This window comes from Ostrea edulis, chromosome 6 (genome assembly GCF_947568905.1).
Source record: "Ostrea edulis chromosome 6, xbOstEdul1.1, whole genome shotgun sequence".
Taxonomy (NCBI): domain Eukaryota; kingdom Metazoa; phylum Mollusca; class Bivalvia; order Ostreida; family Ostreidae; genus Ostrea; species Ostrea edulis.
In genome coordinates, this window is record NC_079169.1 from 42,439,241 (window position 1) to 42,465,992 (window position 26,752).

Below are 26,752 nucleotides of genomic sequence, written 5' to 3' on the forward strand. Positions count from 1 at the left end.
CCTTATCTATCTCCTCTTAAACACACACTAAAGTATGATCAAGAAGTCAATAGATTTTCAGATTGGTATTGAGAATTTTAAAATCTGGTAGTGCCCCCCCCCCCCCCCCCCCACTCCCCCCCCCCCCCCCACTCCCCCCCCCGAAAAAAAAGAAGTGTAAATTAAATAGATATCAGTAAATTGGCTGTTTTCTTCGACATGTTGTAGGTTAATGCATCAATCTAGGCCTAATTAAAATAAGATCTCTACATTCTCCAGTGTAAGGCCAAAATAATAAAAAATATGTTTCCAGTCGCCCGACTGACCCTAAATATATCCACCGACCCTATATATTTTTTTTTAAATTTTCCGATTTCAATTTATGAACTATTACCCGAAATCATTTTGGTACGAGTTAACAATACCAACGACAACAATGGCGGCACATCTATTAGAAGCAATCGGAACATCACTCGGCCTATTCCGAAGTTTATTCTCCAGAATAGGCCGAGTGATGTTCCGATTGCTATTAGAAGCTGCTTCAGTGTCAGCAATAAAGTTACCTAAATGCCAGTATCAGAACCCCATAAATATTATGACAACTGTCTTGCACAAATTGATATTAAGCGACCTATTCAATGTGCATCATCCGCAGATTTTAAGGTGGACAGTTTCCGTGCGGACATGAAGTGAGGGCTAGCACTAAACGAGACCACGTTCGTAGTCAAACGTTTTAATTTTTTTTATCTCGCACTTGGATCCAGCAGCAGTTCCCGTGACATATGAAGAAAATTTAATGATCCATCACTCTTTTCAACCCAAAACGCCCATGCACTGCGGGGATTTTTTAGGGTCTGTAGAGTGCCGAAATTCGGCCCCATTCCTAATCATGGGCAATGCTGAAAAATAGATGTTTTTCCCAAAATGATGCCAAAAAATTCCCAAATGATGGATGGTTTGATGAGAATATACCATGAGGGGCCATCCAACCTCAGTGCCACTCTGTTGCAAAAATTTGTGACAGTTTTTTCTTTGCTAAAGACTGGAAATAAAAGCTTGTTTAAGCCAGCCACATTGATAATAAAATATCAAATGGTTAACTTTTTGCTTGTTTTTCTTATTTATTTGTATAAAACAAATTTCCCAATTTCAATCAAATATCGCTATTTTTCCCAAACTTGAAGGCCCTGGATTCAAGGGGTAAAAAATCCCTTCACTGGTACAAGTACAGAGTGTTCAAAGCCACGAATCATTTTTTCAAAACCGAAATTAACTTAACGCCTAAACTATATATTTATATATTACTTGTAGTATGTCAAAGCATGTATTAAGTAATTATAAAGAACTATTCGGTGGAAGAATAGGACTTCCACGAGAATATGTACATGTACAAAGTCACTCAAACCAAGTGCAAGGGTAGTCTTTAGCCTAATAAACATTGTATGAACTATATACTATGCAATGCTTTTTGTCAAATGTATTGTGTATGTGGTTGAATATTGTGTTTTGGGTAGAAGTAGCTGACACATTGATTACATGTACAAACAAATGACAATGTTTATGAATAAATACATGTAGGAAAGTGTACAACTATTTAGCATAATCTGTACCACTTTTAAAAATGCGTACGGTTTCTGCTTCATATATGATGTCTGACATTTTTAATATGCTAAGACATTTATTGTAAATGTATATCAGAACTCAATCACATACTGTGCATATTGTCAATTAAACATTGTGCTCTGAACCAATTTTTTATCTATTAAACAACTTTAACTATCAAATTTTCATTGAAGGCACATATTTATTTGAAAAAAATATATTAAAAAAAATTAAAAAACCTACCTACCGACCTTTTTTTGAAATTGGAGGCGACCTGAAACAAACATATTATTTTTTTTTTTTTGGCCTAATGGTTGGAAAAGAACTGATTTTAATTAGTTTGGCTGATGCATGTTACACTCTACATGTATGCCTACAAAACTCTAATGCTTTAAAAAGAATATTATGATCTACAAGGGGACACAGAATGTTTGCGAACGAAATGTATCATTCTATGATAAGATAGATATAGAATTTACCAAAACGTTCCATCCTTTCTGTGACTGGGATCTCCGCCCGAGTCCGTCAATTTCGCTGTAATATTAATGTTTTACAACTGAATTTCTCTTAGATTTGGCACAGCAACAGGTTCAAACATGTATGGCTGAATCTTAAATACTAACGGGATGTCATCGATGTCAGAACATTGACTATCCATTCTGTATAATTTATGACTTTCAATAAAATCTATTCACACACACGTACATAGCTGCTGCAGCACATTGACACGTATGACGTCATGATGTATTACATGACTAGATAGCTCATTAGTGAGATTTGTGAAGCGGTGCAAATAAAATGCATGTTTGTATCAATTATTGGGAGTGATGTAACAACAGAAACATGCTTTATCAAGGTTACTCTTTCTGATTTTATTACACTAAAAATTGTGGTAAAAATCCTTTAAAATTGAATTAATCTGTAGTGTGAGTAAATTACCTAAAATGTAAAACTTTTCGTTCATTATATTGCATATTTGCTTAAGTTTAGTAAGATTTGAAAAATATATTGGCTATCTGTGCAAATAAAATTATTCAATTTAAAAAATCTGCAACCCCAGCCATGTCCAAAACTCTACCTGCATATATAGAAGTGTAAATTATTACCATTGACATTAATGATGCTGAAAAGTTTGATGTATGGTAGTATGGCATGCTTAGTTCCTGTAATTTATAAAGGTAAAGTTTACAAAGTCTGCCAAGTAATATATATGGCTGTGTTTATGTTTAGTACATATTCTTACAGCTGTACAGCCCCTGGAGAATTTGATCATGTCCACTGCAGAGTACTGTAGACAAAGAAAGGTTTTCGGAACATCTATTTTAGACCAGCAGACAGTGCACTTCAGACTAGCAGAACTGGCCACAGAGGTTGAGAGTCTTCGGTCATTGATCTACAGGGCAGTTGGTATGGCTATGAATCATTTACACATGTCATCAATATTTCATAATTTGACATACACCTTGGAAACAGCTGTTTTCTTTATATCATGTAGTGGTACTCCATGCAACCATCAGAATTTATCATTTAGTGGTACTCTATGCAACCATCAGAATTTATCATTAGAAATCAGGGTAGAGAGAACCACTCTAAGCAATGGAGGGGGAGTTAAATTTCACGTTTGATATGAAATCACCATTCAGTAGGATTACACACTGTAGATGAAATCACCATTCAGTAGGACTACATACTGTAAATGAAATCACCATTCAGTAGGATTACACACTGTAGATGAAATCACCATTCAGTAGGACTACATACTGTAGATGAAATCACCATTCAGTAGGATTACATACTGTAGACGAAATCATCATTCATTAGGACTACATACTGTAGATGAAATCACCATTCAGTAGGACTACATACTGTAGATGAAATCACCATTCAGTAGGACTACATACTGTAAATGAAATCACCATTCAGTAGGACTACATACTGTAGATGAAATCACCATTCAGTAGGATTACATACTGTAGATGAAATCACCATTCAGTAGGATTACATACTGTAGATGAAATCACCATTCAGTACGACTACATACTGTAGACGAAATCACCATTCAGTAGGACTACATACTGTAAATGAAATCACCATTCAGTAGGACTACATACTGTAGATGAAATCACCATTCAGTAGGACTACATACTGTAGATGAAATCACCATTCAGTAGGATTACATACTGTAGATGAAATCACCATTCAGTACGACTACATACTGTAGACGAAATCACCATTCAGTAGGATTACATACTGTAGATGAAATCACCATTCAGTACGACTACATACTGTAGACGAAATCACCATCTCCTGTGATGTTTCTAAAAATATCTTTTTTGAGTGCTTGCGCACATCCACCATAAACTTCATATCTTTATGAATATGCATTAGAAAATCGTTTTCTCCTTACATTGAGTAAACCAGTACTCCTGTAATAAACATATATGATTTGTTGAAGTTTGACTCGTATTTTTTTCCATAGTTTATCATACTGACATAATTTTGATCTGGTTTTTAACATCTCACAAAATACTGTTTAATACTGCACATATACCTTTAAAGAAAGTAAGTGCTATTTTAATAAAATCCCAAGACACTGTAGCTTTTTCAAAATCAATATGTAATAATAAACCAGGTATATTCTTTTCCTCAGTGTAATGTCATAAATAAGCAGCATTTTCTCCAATATATTTATTGGGAATAAAACCTGATTGATCATGGTTGATGAATTTATCTAGATGCTGTTTCACTCTACTAGCCACTGAGCCTGATGCAATTTTAGAAACAGTATTCAACAGAGTCTCTAGTTCATAAGATATTGTCTCTGTCACCTTTTGGTAGCAAGGTAATGATGTGTTTGTGTAACTGACAAAATGCTATTTCTATATCCATAATTGATAGACCTTACAACAAAAATACCTATATGTTTCCAGAACACTTTGATTGATTGATTGAATATTGTTTAACATCCCTCTCGAGAAAATTTCACTCATATGGAGACTGCCGGTGAAGGGCTGCAAAATTTAGGCCTATGCTCGGCGCTTATGGCAGGGAGGGATCTTTATCGTGCCACACCTGCTGTGACACGGGACCTCAGTTTTTGCAGTCTCATCCGAAGGACCGTCCCATTTAGTTGCCTCTTACGACAAGCAAGAGGGTACTTAGGATCTATTCTAACCCGAATCCCCACGGGATGTTCTGAAAAATTCGGCAGAAAAACCATCAGATCCTTGGGATGTATTAAATTTCAGTTTATAAAGAGTATTGAAGGCTTCTTCGACAGTGATTTTTCCTTCTATTGATTCCAATTCTTTCTTAATAGAAAGTTTTGGAATATCCTTTTGGAATCAGTTCCTGTCAAAAGCATCTACCCTATGTCTTCTTGTCTTTCTATTTTACTTTCCTTCTTTTCTTTTCTTGTGATGTTTCAAATTTTTACATGATAGCTGATTATGGATAAAACACTTCAAAATTATCATGAATATCTTAAAATTTTAACTGTAAATTGTCAGGGTCTTGGTGATTATAAGAAATGCAGAGTTGTTTTGAATTATCTTGAAGTTCATAAGAAAAAGATTTAATATTTATTTCCTTCAAGACACCCATTTTACGAAAGACAAAGAGAAAATTATACTTTCACAGTGGGGATATAAAGGAATTTTTACAAACTTGAATCTGTACTATGTCAGAAAGCTTTCATGTAAATGTAAACTTTTCTGGCCCAGTAGTTCTTGATAAGAGGATTTTTAAAGATTTTCACTCTATATTTGTATGTAAAACTTTGATCCCTATTGTAGCCCATGCACCCTACCCCGGGGGCCATGATTTTTATATGCCCGTCTTTAGACGGGACGTATTATGGTACAGCAATATCTGTTTCATTTCCCTTTTACATATCATACTGAAACTTTTGCTGTGTAGCTTCTTTGTGGGTCACTCTAGATCATACTGCAATTTTGATCCATTTCGATCTTTTTTCCAGGAGTTTTGCCCCTTTATTTGGAAATAATTATGATATGGAGGGTACATAATTTGTCCGCCCTACTCCTCCCACAGTTTTCAAGTGAGAGCCTTCTTATTTTGTGGAGTGTTTGTATGGGTATTGAAGATGTGCATGTGGGATGGATTTTGATTTTCTACAATTTTTGAGAAAATTACAGGTTGTTGAACTTAGTCTATTTGGAAATTAATATTCTATGGAGGGTACATAATTTGTCCGCCCTACTCCTCCCACAGTTTTCAAGTGAGGACCATCTTATTTTGTGGAATGTTTGTATGGGTATTGAAGATGTGAATCTGGGGAAGGATTTTGATTTTCTTCCATTTTTGAAAAAATTACAGGTTGTTGAACTTGGTCCATTTTGAGGAAATCTTGATTTTTAAGCTAAGACCCTTTGTTCATATGAAAGTTTGTCACAGCCTCATGATGGCTTATACTACCTGAAGCAAAGTTATACAAATTATAGCACAAGAAAAACACCCTATGTAAGCATTTCACGGGCGTATTATGTACTGTTTGCGGTGCTCTTGTTATAAACCTGAATCTGTACTATGTCAGGAAGTTTTCATGTAAATATAAACTTTTCTGGCCCAGTGGTTCTTTAGAAGAAGATTTTTAAAGATTTCCCCTATATATTCCCATGTAAATCTATGATCTCCTATTGTGGCCCCACCCTACCCACAAGGACCATGGTTTTAACAAACTTGAATCCGCACTATGTCAGGAAGCTTTTATATGAATTTCAATTCTTCTGACCTAGTGGTTCTTGAGAAGATTTTTAAATGACCCCACACTAGTTTTGCATTTTGTGATTATCTCCCATTTTAAGGGGGTGTGGCCCTTCATTTGAACAAACTGGAATCCCCATTACCCAAGGATGCTTTGTGCCAAGTTTGGTTAAAGTTCTGGAGAAGATGAAAATGTGAAAAGTTTACGACGACAACGACGGACAAATTTTGATCAGAAAAGCTCATTTGAGCCTTCAGCTATTTACATAAAAGCTTCCTGTATATGAAGTATACAGAGTGCAAATATATTCCAGGACTTCTTATGCTAATTGATTTCAAAAAAGCCTTTGACACTATATGTTTGGACTTCGACTCATCTTCAAAGCATTAAGTTTGGTCTAGGAAAGTACAAATTTACATAAGAGCTCCCTGACATAGTGCAAATTCAAGTTTGTTAAAATCATGACTCCCGGGGATGGGATGGGGCCACACTAACGGATCAAAATTTTTCATGCGAATAAATAGATAAAATCATAGAAAATCTTCTTCTCAAGAACCTCTGGGCCAGGAAAGTAGAAATTTACATTAAAAGCTTCCTGACATAGACAATGATAGTGCAAATTCAAGTTCACTAAAATCATGACCCCCCAAAGGTAGGATGGAACCACATTAGGGGATCAAAGTTTTACATACATCAAATATTTAGGGAAAATCTTTTTAAAAAATTCTTCTCAAGAACCTTGGACCAAAAAAGTACAAATGTGCATAAAATCTTCCTGACATAGTACAGATTCAAGTTTGTTAAAATCATATTAGGGGTAGGATGGGGCCACAATAGGGGATCGAAGTATTACAAACAAATATACTAGCGGAAAAAAGAAACTGCATTATAAAATTTAGTATAATTTTTGTACATTTATTATTGATATTTATAAAATCTAAACAATCGATAACAGTGATGTTTTTTAACAATATATCGGATAGTACCCGACTCAGATGCACGGACTTTTTCATGGTTAGTGAACGCATGTTGTTTATTGAAGTGTTCGTATGCAAGAGTTTTACTGGCCAATACTGTTTGGAGTAAGAAGTGTAAAAGGTTTGTTTGGACACTATTCGCTAAGGAAAGCACTCTACTTTTGACAAAATTTACCCTTCTGTCATGCCACGACTCAGCGAAAACCAACGTAATCGTGCTGTTTGGATACTTCAAGCTGGAATGGCACAAAATATCATAGCAAGACACTTTGGAGTTCATCGTAACACCATCCAGTCATTATGGAGACGTTTCCAACGATCTGGTAACACTCGCGATCGACCACGTTCTGGGCGTCCTCATGTGACGTCACGTCGACAGGACAACCACATTAGACGTGTGCACCTGAGAAATCGTTTCCAGACAGCAAGTTTGACTGCTCATAGCATTCCTGGACTTTGACCAATCAGTCCGAGAACTGTGCGTAATTGTCTGCGTGAGCACAACATCAGACCAAGACGTCCAGCGGTGCGCCCAATACTGCTTCAACATCATCGTATCGCTAGACTAGCGTGGTGCAGACAACATATGTGATTCAGAATACAGGACTGGGCCAATATACTGTTCACTGATGAATCCAGATTTCATTTGGATAGCAGTGATGGCCGTTGTAGAGTATCGTCGCGTTGGGGAGCGGTACCAGAACGCTTGTGTTGTGCAACATTGACAATTTGGTGGAGGTAGCATTATGATGTGGGGTGGAATAACAGCACGTGGAAGAACCCCTCTACAAGTTTTCAATGGAAATCTCACCAGCGTACGCTATCAAGACGAAATTATTCAGTGCTATGTGATACCCTTCATACAGAGACAGCAAAATCACATCACTCTGCAGCAAGACAACGCAAGGCCACATGTTGCACGCTTTGTCAGGGACTCTTTTGTTCAACAGAATGTTGATGTCTTGCCTTGGCCAGCTGTTTCCCATGATTTATTGCCGATCGAGCACATCTGGGATGAAATGGAACGACGTCTACGCCGCTTACCAAATCAGCCAGTGACATTGGCTGATTTAGGCCAGGCTTTAACCAACATCTGGAACAACATCCCTCAAGCATTTCTGAACACTTTAGTGGCATCAATGAGGTGCCGTTGTCAAGCATGCGTGAATGCAAATGGTGGTCACACGCGTTATTAACTTTGTTAATTCAAGTTCGAATACTAGTGTCTTTCGAATGTGCTGAAATTGACGTTATTAAACGTTAACATCAATGGATTATGAAATGTTGTAACGAATACATTCATTAACAGTATTACGAAAAATAAAATTTGTTCATTGTTATGTATTTTTTATTATTTTTTCATATATTAGATAATGCAGTTTCTTTAATCCGCTAGTGTATACAGGGAAAATCATTAAAAATCTTCTTCTCAAGAACTGTGGGGCCAAAGAAGTTTACATTTAAATGAAAGCTTCTTGATATAGTGCAGATTCAAGTTTGTAAAAACCATGACCCCTAGGGGTAGGTTGAGGCCACAAGAGGGATCAAAGTTTTAGATGTGAATATATAGGGAAAATCTTTAAATATGGGCCAAGGTGACTCAGATGAGCGATGTGGCCCATGGACCTCTCGTTTGATAAAGATTTTTGGATTGAGGTAGAAAATTTGTTAAAATCTACATTAGATATTGATATAAACAGAAGCAGAATTTGTTTGTTGAAATAAATGTTTACACCATCTAGAAAATCTTATAATTCTAATAATTAGATACTATATTTATACACAAACAAGTTCATCCCTTCAAAGGACCCTAAAAAAAAAGAATGTAATTAGGAATTTAGAATATGTTGAAAAATTTATTTTACTGAAGAATTTTAAGTACAAAGAATTTAACAAATGTTTGAAATATGCCTTACAAAAATTGAACATTCATCATAAACATTAAAAACACCTCTTTCTCTCTGTGTCTTGCATCTCTTTAGATAATTTTCTTCCTTTCAAACTCTTATCTCTAATCTTTTTTCTTTTCATCTATAAAAAACACCCAAAACTTTCATATAAATTTTTTGAATATTAACTATGGATCATATAACCAAAAATGATTTTATATATATATATATATATATATATAGTTAGATTTTCTTGTATAATTGTTCATAAAAAGTTTTTATTTTCTGAAGATTTCAGATTGTTCTTAGATTACCCTCCCTTCATTATTCTCCAATCTAGGGATCATTTTGCTCGTAAAATTTCTGGATTCTAATTGGGCACAGAAATAGTTTGATGGTTTTTCATTTTCTTCAACCCATTTGATAGAGAAAAAAAAAGGCATATTATATATATATATATATACAACATAGAGATAAAGCCGATGATTTTCATAAATAAAAAGAGTTGAAATGAAAAAAATCAAGTTTATACTGAAACATTATCACTTTATTTGGAAAATCAAAGCATGTTATGACCTGTCATTGGTTACCCACAGGTGCTTCTGTGGAATTGAAACCGTGGTTTGCGACGATGATTATGACAGGAAATGCAGTTTGGCTGACTAATGTCTGAATATGTTCTGGTTATTACACCAATATTATTATGTGAAAACAATCTCTGCACTAGATGTATGACAGAAGTAACAATCTTATTGACAATTCACAAAAAGATCAAACATGTTCACAAACTGTGTAGTGCTGTAAATTAGGAAAAAATCTGTAATAATTAATTTAGCATATGCAAATAATCTCTGCTCTAATTGAATTTCAAGGTTTTCTGTTATGAAAAGATTATAACTTTGAACCATCTTTGACACAAAAACCGACTTTTCTGTGTGTCAAAAGAATGGATACATTCTATAGCTGTTGCATACAGAATACCCCATTTCAACACATTGATGCCTCTAAAAATAAGTTGCTTGTATATTTTTTTAGGTTATTTTGGAGGGATTATCTGTCATCGACCTGCTTATAAGTCGGTATAACTTTTTGCAAGAATAGGTTGACAATTTCAAATCAATGCTCTAATGTTTTCAACTCTGTTTAAAATTATATTTCAATGCTCTACTATTATTCATTTTCTCAACATATGAATTTCAATAATATACACTTGAAATAAATAAAATCATTTTAAAAATTAGGTAAATACTTATACTTTATGCATAATATTAGAATACATGTACTTGAATAATGTTTAATCATGATAGTTGTCGGAGTACAGTTATTTAAAAAAAAAATACTATACATTATGCCGTCCAGAAAAATACTAATCTTCTTAGGACTCGCCTATAAGTCGGATTTAGAGTTTTGTACCAAATTTCAATTCCCAAAAATCTGACTTATTAGGAGGTATATACGGTACAAGCTGGCAAAGATTTGCAACACATTACATCACTAGTTGGATAGAAACTGTATTAATTGTTTTTCTGTTTTTACACCTTTTAGGTCATTTAGTTGTGTATGCCAACAAAAAGCTTATGCCTTGTCTGTACCTAATGATTATGGATCAAAATGGCTACTTTCACTTTTCAGAGAAGTATGTCTCAGGTGAGGATGTGACTAAGCTGGCCTCTATGTGTAAACTTAAGGCAGGGCGTTTGGCTCGGGAAGTTACCGACTCCTGTCTACAGTTCTGGGGAGGAATGGGCTTCACTAATGAGGTCCTTGTTAGCAGATACTACAGGTAACAAGATAACAAGATCAGTGATTTATTACTCAGATTATTATGAAAACCATGTGTAAACATCGCCTTTGCCCTTGACAAATTTTTCCAAAGTGGTGCTAATCTAGAATTTAAAATCCCTTAGTAGGAAATGTTTTGAGCATTGATTAGATAATTAAATTGTTATGATTTGAATTAAATAATTTATTAATAAATAAATATGATTGGTTGAAAGGGGGGAACCCCCCACCCACCCACCCCCCATTTGGTGCACTCAATTGCCCCATTAGGGGGGTGTCATAGACAGATCGGAATAGTGACATCTGATACTAAATATATGATAAATTTTGATTGGTTGATAAATATAGATGATAGGAATAGCTACCGATAAGCGAATAGGGCAGAGAAGTGTAAATTAATAATCATTAAATTAATTTAATAGTACTTAATAGCATAAGGAAAGGAAGGAAACATATGACATTTTGCAGTAAGTGTTTGGTTAAACAAACATAAAAATGTGCAAGACTAGATGTTTTCCTTTTGTATATTTTATAATTCATGTTTAATGTTTTATATTTTCCCTGTAGGGATTTCCGTCTATTGTCCATTGGAGGTGGAGCTGATGAGGTTATGTTGTCTATCATATGTAAATTTATGAACACTTTGCCGAAACCACCAAAGAAGCAAATGTGAATTGCTGCTTTATGCCAACATATGATTATCAAACACAAAAATTATTGACCAATTCATATGAATGTTTGATATTTTAAAACTTCTGGTGAATATACCTCAAACATTAAATTATTGAATTTTTCATGTGAATTTTGATACTTAATGATTTTATTATACCCCCCTCAACAAGTTGTGGGGGGGGGGTATACTGGAATCAGGTTGTCCGTCTGTCTCTGTCTGTCTGTCCGTCCGTAGACGCAATGGTTTCCGGGCTCTAAAGCATTATCCTTTCCACCTACCATCACCATATCATATATATGGACTACCCATGGGATGAAAATGTTCCCTATCGATTTTGGGGTCAAAAGGTCAAAGGTCAAGCGCACTGGACATTGAAGTAGCAATATGGTTTCCGGGCTCTAAAGCGTTATCCTTTCCACCTACAGTCAATATATCATACATATGGACTGCCCATGGGATGAAGATGTTCCCTATCGATTTTGGGGTCAAAAGGTCAAAGGTCACGTGCACTGGACATCAAAGTAGCAATATGGTTTCCATTTAAATTCTTTAACGGCTTTTTTCATCGCATGGAGATGCTGTGTTCCTAGATAATCCATTTCTCCCTACAAACGAGAATACCCAAGGTTTGTCATGCCATTTGTTTTTTACACTCAAAGAGGTAGTTTATACATGTACCTATTGCCAACACCCTTTGGGAGATTGGGGTAAGCGGGGGGTATTCTTAGTGAGCATTGCTCACAGTACCTCTTGTTTTTTTTTGTTTTTTTTGCCCCTTTCATGAAATGGCTCCGGGCATATACATGTAGTGTTTCCCTTTTACATCTGTCATTCTGTCATACCGGTAGTTAGTTATCCAGACTTTTTTTTTGCTGAGTGTATAAATAATTAGCTAATTTTTGTCGTGTCTGTATATATTTATGATTTATAGTTCAAGTTTGAGTTTATTGACCTAATTTTACAAAGTTATTGCCCATAAACTTTGTAGATAATGACCTAATTTTTGGTATGTCACTATACATTGATGACTTACAGATTAAGTTTAAGTTTCATGTCGATTGACCAAATTTTATGAAAGATATTACTTTGAAAATTTCTAATTATGTGCATGCAGGTACTGGGATCACTTTGTCTTTTGACATAATTTGTCCAGATTATATCTTTTAACACCAACAAACAGATTGACTACAACTTTGTGTATATCTTATATAAACACCTGCATTTTTAACAGGGAATTTATGTATATATTTTTTTATTTTGAGGGGGTTTCCAGAGTATATCTTAAAAACCATGAACAGATGTGATTCAAACTATGCATATATTATGTATAAAATGAAGTTGTGCACCTGTCATTTTTATTTAGATTCATTAGCAATGAAGGAAGGTATGGATATTTTCATTTTGCCGGGTTTTTTTTTAACCTTTATAGACTTAGAGTCATTTTCTTTTCGATTTTGTAACGATCTATTCTCTCACAGAGGCTACTGTATAAGTTCAGGAGAGCGTGTAGTGGAATGATCTTGTCCATTTCTCTGTCTTTCAGCCCATCTGTCTGTAGATATGATTTTGTCCAGACATTTTTTAAGAGACTAGTGATTGGATTTTCCTTAAAATTTGTATACTTGTTTATTACCCCATGATTTGAAGTCAAAGAAATTTAGTGTATCTTGTAATTGACTTCTTTTAATCAGATGAAATGTCATGAATAATGTTAAAAATCATGTCTTTCTGGTCTTACGTAATGTCCGAAAAAAACCCAAATTCACATTGTTTTCACCAAGACACCCCACCCCCTTTAAAACTAAATATGATGACTGTTGAAACTAATAGATTAACAAGTAAAAACATATGAACACTTTGTATACCTTTTCTCCTGTTTATTCACAAATGAAAGCATACAATAAAACTATTAAATGCTCATTAAAATGTATTAATACCGAGCAAAGCTCGGACAGGCCAAAGGCCCGTCCGCGAAGCAAGACTCTAAAGGTAACACGTATGTAAAAGAAAAAAGTCAAAATCAGCAAAAGAAAAAGAGATAATCTCTGTATACGTTCACTGAAATTTTCGTGATCCACATGGACGCCGCCATTTATTTTTTTCATTACCCGCTTCAACAGTTATTCGTGTTTTATTTTGAATGCCAATAATAGAAGACTCTGACATGCAATTCGTAATTTAAACACTCAGTTTGTTCAAAGTGAATATTATAATTATCATGGTAACAGGTTTTAGCAAATAAATACATATAAAACCGTAATACGACTAAATAGATGAATGAGTACATGAGTTTCTTTGAATAAGAATCAATCGGATCACGCGCCCGTCCTTTTCCGTAACCGGTTACGGAAATAGCCGAGTAGTTACGATTGGAATAAGAATATACGAGAAAATTACGGTTACTTTTTTAACATTTTGAATCTATTGGTTAATTTTGTTTAGTGTTAACGGACTTTTCATTGCATACGGAATGTATTATTGTTGTTTATAATTGTTTGCTTTGAAAAAGAGAAAAAAGTCAAGGCTAAATGTGACGTCACAATGCACAGTTTACGTCGCCTTGCGTTTTATTTCCCGCTTTCAATGAATACGCGGATCCTGTAAAACTGTTGTCCCCATATAAACCCCTTTAATATTGAGATGTTACTGGCGCAAGGAAAATTTCATTCAAAATATATAATTTTAAATGAATCATAATCTACCGTACTTAACGGAATTATGATTACCACTTGGGACACTCCAATGACCATTACATGCTTCGCTCGGTCCAACGGTCACACCGTATACATATTATTATTATGTGGTTTTTAACAGTCGCTTGTCATTTTTGTTTTTCAACTTTAGTGTAGTCAATGTCGAATGACAAAACTTGCAGGAGATTTTATCCCTAACTATTTGAATTTAGATTTTTATTCGACATCAATCTTTTGATCTCACCCCTTATTATCCCCTCGTGCAACTAGTTGCGGAGGGGATATAGCATCGTTACTGTCCGTGTATGTGTGTGTCTCCATTACAGCTTGTGGGCAAGATTTAAAGAGAACCTTTGCACGAACGATTCTCAGTCTTCGCATACATATGTGGCATTGTAAAAAGACGAACCCTATTCATTTTCAAGTTAATCGGTGAAATATTTCTTAAAATATCGCGTCTTTACTACCTAATAACCGTGAAATTTTATGTACGAGTTGACAATACTCACTTCCGGTTAATTCAAACTGGTACCCTGTCAAGTAGCCTAGGTCACGCAAGCCGTTTGACTTCCCACTCAAAATTTTAGACATTAAGGGTATTTAGTGTATTCATTAAAATGGCAGATCTTGTCAACAGTTGATGCTGCTGAGGGAAAATAAGTCGTGTAACGTCTACACGAAGAACATTATTAAAATATGAGGAAGTAAGTAGCGTATAATTGATGTGAAATTTTAATACGTCAGTTTCGAGATACGAACTCTTCTGTATAGGAGGTGCATTTAGTGGAACTTTGAATGCCTAAGTGGGACAGAGTGGATATACAGCCAACGAGAAAGACGATGAAATGTATTAAAAGCAGCTTCTCTTTAAATATGTAAATGTGGGAAATACAAAATGCTATCGAAAGAAATGTTTTACCGAAGTGGAAACATACAAACAATGTCATATTTGCAAGAAATATCTTGGATATGGTACTTATGACCAGCGAAATAACGTGATAGGATAAGAATTCTATGTATTTAATTACTCCCCAAATACTTATCACTTACTTAGTTTGTGTGTCAGTCGAATTCGGGTTATCAAACAGCGTATGAGAAACTTACTGAGTACATTCACTTATGCTGTGATGAATAATCTGTCCCACTCCCGCGTGTAAACAAATTCTTTCGCGCCTTACTATGTACGAGAGTTCTCAAAGGGAAATAACTCGGACGTATCTCGAAACCGGCGTATTGACAGGTCCGAAATCTTCCATACTAGTCAAAGGGAAATAACTCGGACGTATCTCGAAACCGGCGTATTGACAGGTCCGAAATCTTCCATACTAGTCTGAATTTCGCTGCTGTCAGAGTCGAGAAACGACTTTGTGACCTGGACCGGTAAATGTCCTAGTAAATATAAAGAAGTGAAATCGAGAGAACAATGACGTATATCTTTGTTATTTTAAGAACCAGTGACTTGAAATTTGGCATGCAAGTAGTTAAAACATTAATCTATGCAAGGAAAACGACAAACTACGCATAGCTTACCTAGTTTAATATTTTTTAGGCATTTGAAGCGAGTGGTTAGTTTTTTTTATCTGTGTCAGAGTTAGACCCCTTTCTATATTTATGGTATCACAGAGTTCGGGCCCAAAACTACTTAGGTAGTGATAGTTCCATCGCCAAACGCTCGGCATCAGGGTCTTCGGAGATTGCCTTAAAAACAGAAATCCCGTGTCGCAGTAGGTGTGACACGCTAAAGAACCCTCACTGTTCAATGGCCGTGAGCACCGAGCATAGGCCTAAATTTGAAGCCCTTCACCGGTCTTGGTGACGTCTCCATATGAGTGAAAAATTATCGAGAGGGACGTTAAGCACACAGGCACTCGACGTTTTATATATAACAAAAAAATTGTCTTCCTGTAAACATAATATTCACAAGGTATATCCATTCTCTACCCAGAGTTCCATGCGCTCCTCGTGTATGTGAAGCTTGCGTAACGCGCCCTTTGGTGAGAGAATGAAGGTATATCACGCCGCCATCTTGGTTTTCTTTTTTTACCATTTCGGAGATAAGTTCGATATAATATGATAATTAGACCCCTACCGTTTAGAAGCAACTCTGTCAAGGTCTTACCTCTCGCATCGTCATGGTGAACTGGAAATAAAGTCCATTTATCGGTTATAATCAACCGTCAAACATCGTCTACTGCTTCTCAAATGCGAAAAATCGATTATGGACGGAAGTTGACATAATTTCGGGATATCCCTTTTTTTATTAGTCGATAAAATTAAAGATAGTAAATATTATAATTAGCAGTAAATATGTTCTACAGAGCGAGATAATGGGTCTTGAATTTTCGAGCGATGCAGCTTGTAAAAAAGAAAACCAAGGTGGGGGCGTGATATACCTTGTGAATATTATGTTTACAGGAAGACGATTTTTTTATTATAGATATTTAAAACATCGAGTGCCTGTGGTTAAGCAAGATACAATCATTCAATCCACTTTTCTGGCCCAGTAGTTTTTGAGAAGAAGATTCATATTTTCCCATTCGCCACTACTGTCAAAAAATGGGGGGGGGGGGGGGGGGGGCAGTCAAACAATATAAAGTTCTCAATGACACACAACTAATTTTTCAATGCGGCGAAAAAAGGGAAAGACTAACGGAAGTAAATACTCGCTTGATTAATTCAATTGAAGAGAGCAATAATTGAATTAATGCGCGCATCAAATCATTTATTTCTCTCATCAAATGAATTAATGCGCGCATCAATTCAATTATTGCTCTCAGCAATTGATTTAATGAGCGTATTATATCAATTATTACTCTCTTCAATTGAATTGTAGCGTGCATAAATTCAATTGTTGATATCATTAATTCATTTGAAGAGATCATTAATTCAATTAAAGCGCGCTTCAATTCAGCTGAAGAATTAATGCTATCATCAATTCAATTAATGCGCGCAATAATTCAGAATTGAAGACATCATTAATTATTTGAAGAGATCTTTAATTGAATTGTTGCGCGCATCAAATGAACTGATGATTTCTTCGAATAATTGAAGATCTCTTCAATTATTTGAGTTTGTTAATTTGGCGCTCCATAGAACCGGGGATAAGGGAAACACTCTATAGACAACATCATTCAAAGGTAAGTTGAATATAATTTAAGACAACACATCAAGCAATTGAGACCAATGAACACACGAGGCTGACTTTGGACGGCAACCTACAGTGTAAATAATGTAGCTATCCGGATTACCACTGTGCTCGAACCTCCTACATACCGTGAGCTTAGAGGTTTCAAATAACACAATAGGAGTAGAGAACAAGAGAACAAACTTCCTCACTGTAAGAGCATTGAACGAATGGGTTCTGATAAGAAAAGTTACCAAGGTACAGACAGATTTAACTGTAACTACAAGTAACTGTATGATTTCCATATATTTCATTTTCGTTGCGCCAACGATTCTGATTGACTGCGTTTTTGTTCATCATAGATGTATATCGCAAAAAAATGGAAGGAAAACTTATGTATTGTGCACTACGAAAAGAAAAATAGATCCATTTTTAAAATCGGAATATAATATGTGACAGAAAAAAATTAAAATTGTGAAGTTACTGGATAATATTGATCAATTTGACAATATTTGATATCTTTTCAGCTTAGTAACGCTATTATTGCTCTCATTAATTCAATTGATGCGCGCATTAATTCATTTGATGAGAACAATAATTGATTTAATGCGCGCATTCATTCAAGTAAAGAGAGCAATAATTGAATTAATGATATCTTCAATTATTTGAGTTTATGTTAATTTGGCGCTCCATATAACTGTGGGTAGAGATTGTGTTCCGGCCGGAACGCCAAACTCCTGGAACGTACACTACTATAGATTATACGATGCCACATTTGTAGCTGTGGACACCGCTTCTACTGATTCTGGCTCAGTAGGACGAGTATATGGACGCCTTGAAGTCCGTAACATATATCTACCTAACTTGTCGCAGTAGGTCAGTGATCGGGAGGTCATAAGTTCGAGCCCTGCTTGTACCATGGCCGTCTCAAACGTAGGGAGCGATAAGAAGTGAGAATTACAAGTCTTTCGGATATGACCTTAAAAACGGATGTCCCGTTGTTGTATAGTAGCCCCAACGTAGCCAATATACAGATTGATAGACGGAATTTCAGACATCCCTCCAGTAAAGTCTTTCCCCAAAGTATTACTCGTGACCACTTCATCGTTTTATTCATTCAGTTTTTATCTAATATCAAAAGTACTAAATATGAGATTTTAAGAATCCTGTACATTAACTCTCTTTGACCATTTACCCCCCACCCCACCTCCCGGAACCCTGTAATCTGGTTCATAAAATAAACAACTTTGTTAGATAACGTGTGGCCTTTTTATATCTGTTTAATTTCATTCAGAATAAAGAAATATCTTGAATTTGTAAATACTGAAGGTATTTTAACTGTACAAGCATTTTACCGGAGAGATTAGAGAGAAAATTAGTGAATCTCTTATATTCACCTTTATATGAATATTTTTTTTTTTATTCCAGTTGTATTCTAGAAATGAGTTTGAAAAATTCAAGAATAGTCGCATTTTTATTTTTGTAAAAGAATATTACCAAAATAAAATCCACAAAACAGAGATAAACGCACGTGAATACAATAAAACTTAAAAGTAACAGGGGATCCATGGGCTACATCGCTCACCTGAGCAACAGTTCCTAGCAAGAAACAAATTGAGCAAAACTATTATTATACCAGCACTTTGATTTAGAAAAAATCAAGGTAACAATTAAAAATTCATTATGCATTTATTATCTCCCCTTGTAGAGGTCCTATGACCCTTCATTCAATTTCAACAAATTTAATCTAAGAATGCTTTGTGCAAAGTATGGTTGAAATTGTCGTAGTGGTTCTGGAGAAGAAGTCGTAAATGTGGAAAGGGTACAGACGACGGACAACAGGTGATTAGAATAGCTCGGGTGAGCTAAAATGTTTTAGGAGTGCATGCTACAAATCAAAACGTTTCCAGAATATTCTTCACATGGGAATAAAATATGATGACGTTGTCCATCTGTCAGATTAAAAAAAAATTCATTTATCGACAAATTTTGTAAACGAATATGTATAAATCAAAGTACTGACAGTAACAGCTGGAAGTTGCACCGCCTGGAATAGTTACAATTGTATCGATAACATGTTCACATCTGTTAATCCATCAATGACCTGAAAACAGCTGGGGGAAGTTCTTCTGAAAAAATTCTAATTCAATTGAAAAATCCCACTTTCTCCTAATAAGATGATAAGAATCATGTCTAGCGAGAGAGCGAGTTGATTCTTTAATGGCGGCAATATGGAATCAGGGGTATACAATCAACAGAGTTGTACAATTTAAGTTTTACTCCACTATGTGTATGAAAAGTTATTATGTTAAATGGAGAGAGATAATTTTGATTCCTCGTACGATAAATACTTGTCTGTTTTAAAAGTAGCAAAATTCTGAGTTGCCTAAATAGGTCCTGTTTTACAAACACGAAATATTCCGATTTTACATTCTAAATATATTTATGTTTTACATAACATTCGACTGAATGAATTGGTGTTTTAAAAACAGTTTGTTGAATAATAAATATTTTTTAAAATCCCAATCAACGGAATTCGGAATTTAACTTTTCCATTTAGGGTATAAAAGAAATGAGTAGACAGAAAGGATTAATTTCAGAATGGAAAAAACATGTATATCAATGGTCCGCCGTAAACGTAACCGGAATGAAAAAAAGGGGGGTATACAATATAGTAGGTTTTCCGAGGGGTCATTTGGCAAAAACAAGGGGTCCAAGGGCCACATCGCTCACCTGAGTTATCTTGGACCATATCTGAAGACTTTCCATATATATTTGCATGTAAAACCTTAATCCGTATTGTGGCCCCAACCTACCCATGGAGGCCATGATTTTTGCACTATGTCAGGAAGCTTTCATGTAAATCTCAGCTCCTCTGGCCTATTGGTTCTTGAAAGGATGATTTTTAAAGATTTTTTCTATTTATTCCCAATTTCCCATGTAAAACTTTGATCCCCTATTGTGGCCCAAACCTACCCCCGGGGGCCATGATTTGAACAAACTTGAATCTGCATTACGTCAGGAAGCTGTCATGAAAATTTCAGCTCCTCTGGCCCAGTGGTTCTTGAGAAGAAGATTTTTAAATAACCCCACCCTATTTTTGCATTTTTGTGATTATATGCCCTTTGAAGGGGCTTAGGTGAGCTAAAAAGGGAAAAATCCTAGTATATAGCCAAATTTTCGTGAAGGAGCTACTATATAGCCATTTTTCCGGGGGGAGGGGGGGGACTACTATATAGCCATTTTTCCGGGGGGGGGGGGGGGGGGGGCTACTATATAGCCATTTTCCCGGGGGAAAGATGGCTAGGGGTAAGGCTACTATACAACACTGTGTCAAGCCAGGTGTTGGCACGTTAAAGAACCCTCACTACTACGTCCACCATCGCAAACCACGTCTATTGTCTCCGTTTACACTACGGCCAAATGCTGTGGCTGTATGATTAAAAAAATCCTCGACTTCATGAATATTTATATTCATTAGTCAACCAATCGATGAGCTTCCATGATTTTTTTTTTAGTGGAAAGAAAATCGTTCGGAGTCATTTGTGTGCTCAGCGGAATAATCCGAGGATTGCCGATTGACAAACTGGACACTTTTTAGCGGTTGTAACTATACTAATGGGTGTTGCTAAAACGCGGAACGGAACGGAAAACATGGTATGCAATAATGTTATGAGGAGGTCAGCATTGTGTAAAATCAAAGGACTTATTACATTGTATGAACAAGGAAAGCAGAAATTACGGAGAGAACGGGAAGTAATCGTATTGTCCGTTATTACTTGTAAACAAATTCTGCACGTTTTCGTTGTGGGTGCAGCCATTGAAATATCGGAAATCTGAAGACTATGACTGGTCAAAAAATTATTGTGTCATTTTATTATTATTCATGAAAATCGAGGGTTTCACTGATCATGCAGTCACACTGAGGTAGGCACGGTTGACACTACCGGACTCAGTAACCGTGTCTAGCGACGATTAGTACGACCGTAAGTAATTTGTGTACTTTGCCTACAACTGATGATGTCTCAATATGCAGGGCCGTAAATTAACCTTCAATTTGGAGGAGGCAGGAAATTAGGCGGGGGTCTGGGGGCCCAGGCCCCCAGACGCTGAGCACATTTTGTGCACACTGAACACATTTCGTGCAAAATCCTTGATTCTAGGGCCTTCTAAGATGTTACTTGACTAACTCATTCTAAAAGAAAGATTTGGAATGCTTTTTAAGGGAGTTATCATGTTCTTAGTTATTGGAAACAACATAAATTTTTATGAACTTTAAATTTTAATTTTTTTTTGGCTCAAAAGTTGGAGGAGGCAGCTGCCTCCTCCGCCTCCATGTAATTTACGGCCCTGATATGAGTGAAAAATTCTCGACGCACGTAAAGAAAACAAGAGGCCCATTTTCCACATCGCTCACCTGAGTCACCTTGGTCCATATCAGAAGACTTTCCATATATATTTGCATGTAAAACCGTAGTCCCTATCATGGCCCCACCCTACCCTTGGAGGCCATGGTTTTTGCAAACTTGAATCTACACCATGTCAGAAAGCTTTCATGTAAATGTGAACTTTTTCGGCCCAATGGTTCTTGAGAAGAAGATTTTTAAAGATTTTTCACATAGATTTGTATGTAAAACTTTGACCCCCCCCCCCCCCCTTGTGGCCCCATCCTACCCCCAGTGTCAATGATTTGATCAAACTTGAATCTGCAATATGTCAGAAAGCTTTCATGTAAATATCAGCTTTTCTGGCTCAGTGGTTCTTGAGAAGAAGATTTTTAAAGATTTTTTATATAGATTTGTATGTAAAACTTTGACCACCCCCCTTGTGGCCCCATCCTACCCCCGGGGGCCATAATTTGAACAAACTTGAATCTGCATAATGTCAGAAAGCTTTCATGTAAATATCATCTTTTCTGGCTTAGTGGTTCTTGAGAAGAAGATTTTTAAAGATTGTCCCTATATATTTGTATGTAAAACTTTGATCCCCTATTCTGGCCCCGTCCGACCCCCGGGGCCATGATTTGATCAAACTTGAATCTGCATTATATTGGGAAGCTTTCATATAAATATCAGCTTTTCTGGCTCAGTGGTTCTTAAGAGGAAATTTTTTAAAGATTTTCCTTATATCTTTGTATGTAAAACTTTGATCCCCCCTTGTGGTCCGGCCGACCCCCGGGGCCATGATTTTAACAATTTAGAATCTTCCCTATGTCAGAAAGCTTTCATGTAAATCTCAGCTTTTCTGGCTCAGTGGATATTGAGAAGAAGATTTTAAAGATTTTTCCTATATATTTGTATGTAAAACTTTGATCCCATATTGTGGCCCCATCCGACCCCCGGGGGCCATGATTTTAACAAACTTGAATCTGCATTATATCAGGAAGCTTTCATATAAATCTCAGCTTTTCTGGCTCAGTGGTTCTTGAGAAGAAGATTTTTAAAGATTTTCCCTATATATTTGTATGTAAAACTTTGATCCCCTATTGTGTCCCCATCCTCTTTTCTGGCCAAATGGTTCTTGAAAAGAATATTTTTTAATGAACCTACTCTATTTTTACCTTTTCTTGATTATCTCCCCTTGGAAGGTGGTCTGGTCCTTTATTTTAACAATTTAGAATTCCAGTTACCTAAGGATGCTTTGTGCCAACTTTGGTTGAAATTGGCCCAGTGGTTTTTGAGAAGAAGTAAAAAATGTTAAAAGTTTACAGACGGACAGACAGACGCCGGAATACGGGTGATCAGAAAAGCTCAGGTGAGCTAAAAATCAAACAACCAATCGATCTTTAAAATTTTCCGAGACCGAAATTTTGTGTTGAAATGCTGATAAAAATAAGGGGAAAATAACTAAGTCGTCGAAGTGTTGATTGCGCTTGTCCACCAAGTTTAAAGGTCATTACAAAACGAGAGGAGAATCGAACTGATAAGAGTCACTGCCCTTTGTCGTTAATCCTTACGAGATAAATCCAACATTGGTACATGTACATGTATATATATGCATGTACATCAAAACCACGTTTCTATACTTGGAGATCTTCTCCACCGTGGATACCAGCCACAACTTGATATAATCGTATAATCTCTCAATTACAACACTATGTAAAAGCTAACTGGCCCTTGGCACGAAGCTGAGGTTAATAAAGTAGAGAAGCAATCGCCATTTCTGAAGACTTTTAAGTGAATGCGAATGTTTCTTTTCACAAATGTAACATTGCTGTAAATTAACGAATGCATCACTTTCGTACATATTTACCTTTCCCATCATTTCTATTATAAGTTATTCTGTATCGTCATATTTACGAGCAATTAATTGTAAGGGATAAAATATTCAGCTGTTTATACCAGTCTATCCTACGGCAAAAGTGGAGCGAACAACCTGTTCCAGAAATTTAATCAGTAAATGGCAACATTTTATAGCCAGTGAAATACAACACGCCAGTCACAATATGGCCAACAATTCATCTGTGTATCAGGATGGCGATGCGTGTTCCAAAGCTCTGTTGTGCTCTGAAATTTTCGTCGTCGCCACGTTCGTGTCCATAGTAGGAATCCTGGCCAATTTAGGAGTGGTTGGAATTATATTATATACACGGCGTCTCCACAAACCCATTTTCCTTGGATTCGCGGCGTTGGCATTGGCGGATTTCCTTTATTTAGTATTCAACACCCTCCGCGTGCATCTGAATTGGTTTACTCCAAATGAAACCGAAAGTGAAACGGCTGCTATTGTACTCGGTGTCATGACCATCACAAGTGCCTTTTCATCAGCATCTCATGTGACGTTCCTATCTGTACAACAGTACTTCATGATCGCACACCCTCTGTCAAGTTTGGCAAGACAGACAAACAAAACCGTCTTTTATGCTTCTCTGTCTATCTGGATAATCTGTACCATTCCGTCATCCGTCTATATCTTTGCTGTTAAAATTAGTGGGGATGAGGCATTTGGCAGAATTGTGAATTTTGTTATTACCGTTTCCGTGACTTTCCTGCCGATTTCGGTCATTCTTATTTGTCATTTTTTAAAGCTGAAAGCTCTGAGGAAATCGTTCACCAACGATAGACAGACTACGCGTCAGAAGATGTCCAAAATAGTTTCTGTCGTCATCCTGTCTTATCTCGTCACCACACTACCAATTAATGTACACGACACAGTAAAATTGGCGGGAAAAATACAAATATCGAAACTATATATTGTGTTATATCGAATAGCGTTTGTGTTACTTCATCTGAACTTTACTATAAATCCTTTTATCTATTTTATATTTACACCGCATTGCCGACGAGTAGTTCTGCTTATGAACTGTTTCAAGTGCTATAAAGACAACTCTGCGGAGATTAGTTCTAGACAGACAAGAAGTACGCTGTTGTCGGAGGAATACTGCTATAGAAGGCAAAACAGGGAAGTGAAAATCACAGCAATGTGAAAAATTAAATCACCATTAACTGAACAGAATTGATTTTTCACCGTTTGGTAGTTCAAACGCGGCTTAAGAATATGGAGAAATAAGGTGGAGGAAATATATATTCCTTTATAACCATCTGTATCTTATATAACCATCTGTATCTTTATATATATATATATATATATATATATATATATATATATATATATGCAGAAAAAGACCATGGTATAAAAGTAGAAGAAGAAATATTTCCAACGGTGACTAAGTACACATGATCCACATTTTAAAATTAATTGAAGTTGAATTAATTAATTGAATTTATTTATTAAATTAAAGATGCTTACCATTTCTTTTTCTTATGTTCAAAATACACTTCTCCAAGAAATGACCTATTTTTCTATGTTCAATTAATAATTCTTTATTGCGAAAGACATACATCTTATAGCATTATAACAAAATTGAACATGGATAATAATTACAAAGCTGAAAATAAACGGCCAGTTCTTACAAAGACATCTATCAGATGTAAATACAATAGTATAATGATAGTAAAAAAGGAGAATGATGATACAAATTACATATTATAGACAGTTCTTAGTATAATGATAGTAAAAAAGGAGAATGACGATACAAATTACATATTATAGACTGTTCTTAGTTCAAGACTTTACAATAAATCCTAAGTTACAAAGTTCTTTAACATTGTTCACACTTTTAAAATAACTATAAATTTGAACATGGGGGATTTACTCCAGTAATACTTCTTCACTAATTTAGCTCTAATCTATGGAGCGCCAAATTAACATAAACTCAAATAATTGAAAATATCTTCAATTATTTAAAGATATCATCAATACATTTGATGCGCGCAACAATTTAATTAAAGATCTCTTCAAATAATTAATGATATCTTCAATTCTGAATTGGTACGGAATTCATGCTCTCATCACTTAAATTAAAGAGAGCAATAATTGAATTAATGCGAGCATTAAATCAATTATTGCTCTCATTAATTCAATTGATGAGAGCAGTAATTGGATTGAAGCGCGCTTTAATTCATTTAATTATTGAGTAATAATTGATTCAATGCGCGCATTAATTCAATTAAAGAGAGCAATAATTGAATTGATGATATCTTCAAATAATTGAAGATATCTTCATTTATTTGAGTTTATGTTAATTTGGCGCTCCATACTAATCTGACAATATACAGGGCAGACTAATAAAAAGTGGTATTCATCCTCAATTTCAGTGATACATGTTTTACAAAAACTTTTTTCACGTGGTACATTTTTATGTCTGCCAGTTTCTATGGATAAATTATGTGATGATAACCTTATTTTGGAGATACTCTTTTTGTACAATTTAGGAATAGATTTTTCTAGGTAATATTGCAAGCAAAAATTATCAACAAAATGTTTGTAAATAGTGCATTTTGATTCACACTGCATGTTGCTATGTAAATTTTGAATAAAATGATCCTTCAATCTTTGTTGCATTATTGGGAAACAAACATGGCTATTTAAGTTATTTTGATCATGCCACATATAACTAAGTCCCAAACAATCAAGTTGTTCCTTGATAAAAGTAGCTCAGTTACGACTTGTATGCTTTGTATTTTCACAGATATTGTATAAACATTCATATGCAGCATTAAGTATACAATTTTCAGACTGCAATAGTTTAAACCAAAACTTGAACATTCTCAAAATACGAACATGATACAATGGTAAACGCCCTGTTTCTAAATATACCATGGTTGTATTAGTGTTTTTACGAACACCAAGTGCAAATTTTGTTGAAAAATCCAAGTGAACCTTTTCAATGTCAGGTCCCTTATGTAATCCCCACACTTCACATCCGTAATTCAAAATACCACAGACATAGGTATCGATAAGGGAG

The 26,752-nt window shown here is 35.5% G+C and overlaps 2 protein-coding genes across 2 annotated transcripts in view; both read left to right on the forward strand.

The window, feature by feature from the left end:
• LOC125683158 (probable acyl-CoA dehydrogenase 6) overlaps nt 1-13,486 on the forward strand; it is a 45,934-nt gene extending 32,448 nt beyond the window's left edge. Inside the window, exons 7-9 of the mRNA XM_048924000.2 lie at nt 2,827-2,988; nt 10,806-10,956; nt 11,523-13,486. Of these exons, the coding sequence (XP_048779957.1) occupies nt 2,827-2,988; nt 10,806-10,956; nt 11,523-11,628 (419 nt within the window). The 3' untranslated portion in view covers nt 11,629-13,486. The remainder of the gene's footprint in view (nt 1-2,826; nt 2,989-10,805; nt 10,957-11,522) is intronic.
• Nucleotides 13,487-20,744: 7,258 nt separating this feature from the next.
• On the forward strand, nt 20,745-24,950 carry LOC125647168 (G-protein coupled receptor 15-like). The gene is made up of 2 exons (XM_056141904.1): nt 20,745-20,754; nt 23,862-24,950. The coding sequence occupies exons 1-2, from the start codon at nt 20,745-20,747 to the stop codon at nt 24,869-24,871; spliced, it is 1,020 nt and encodes a 339-aa protein (XP_055997879.1). The 3' UTR covers nt 24,872-24,950.
• The last annotated feature ends 1,802 nt before the right edge of the window (nt 24,951-26,752 follow it).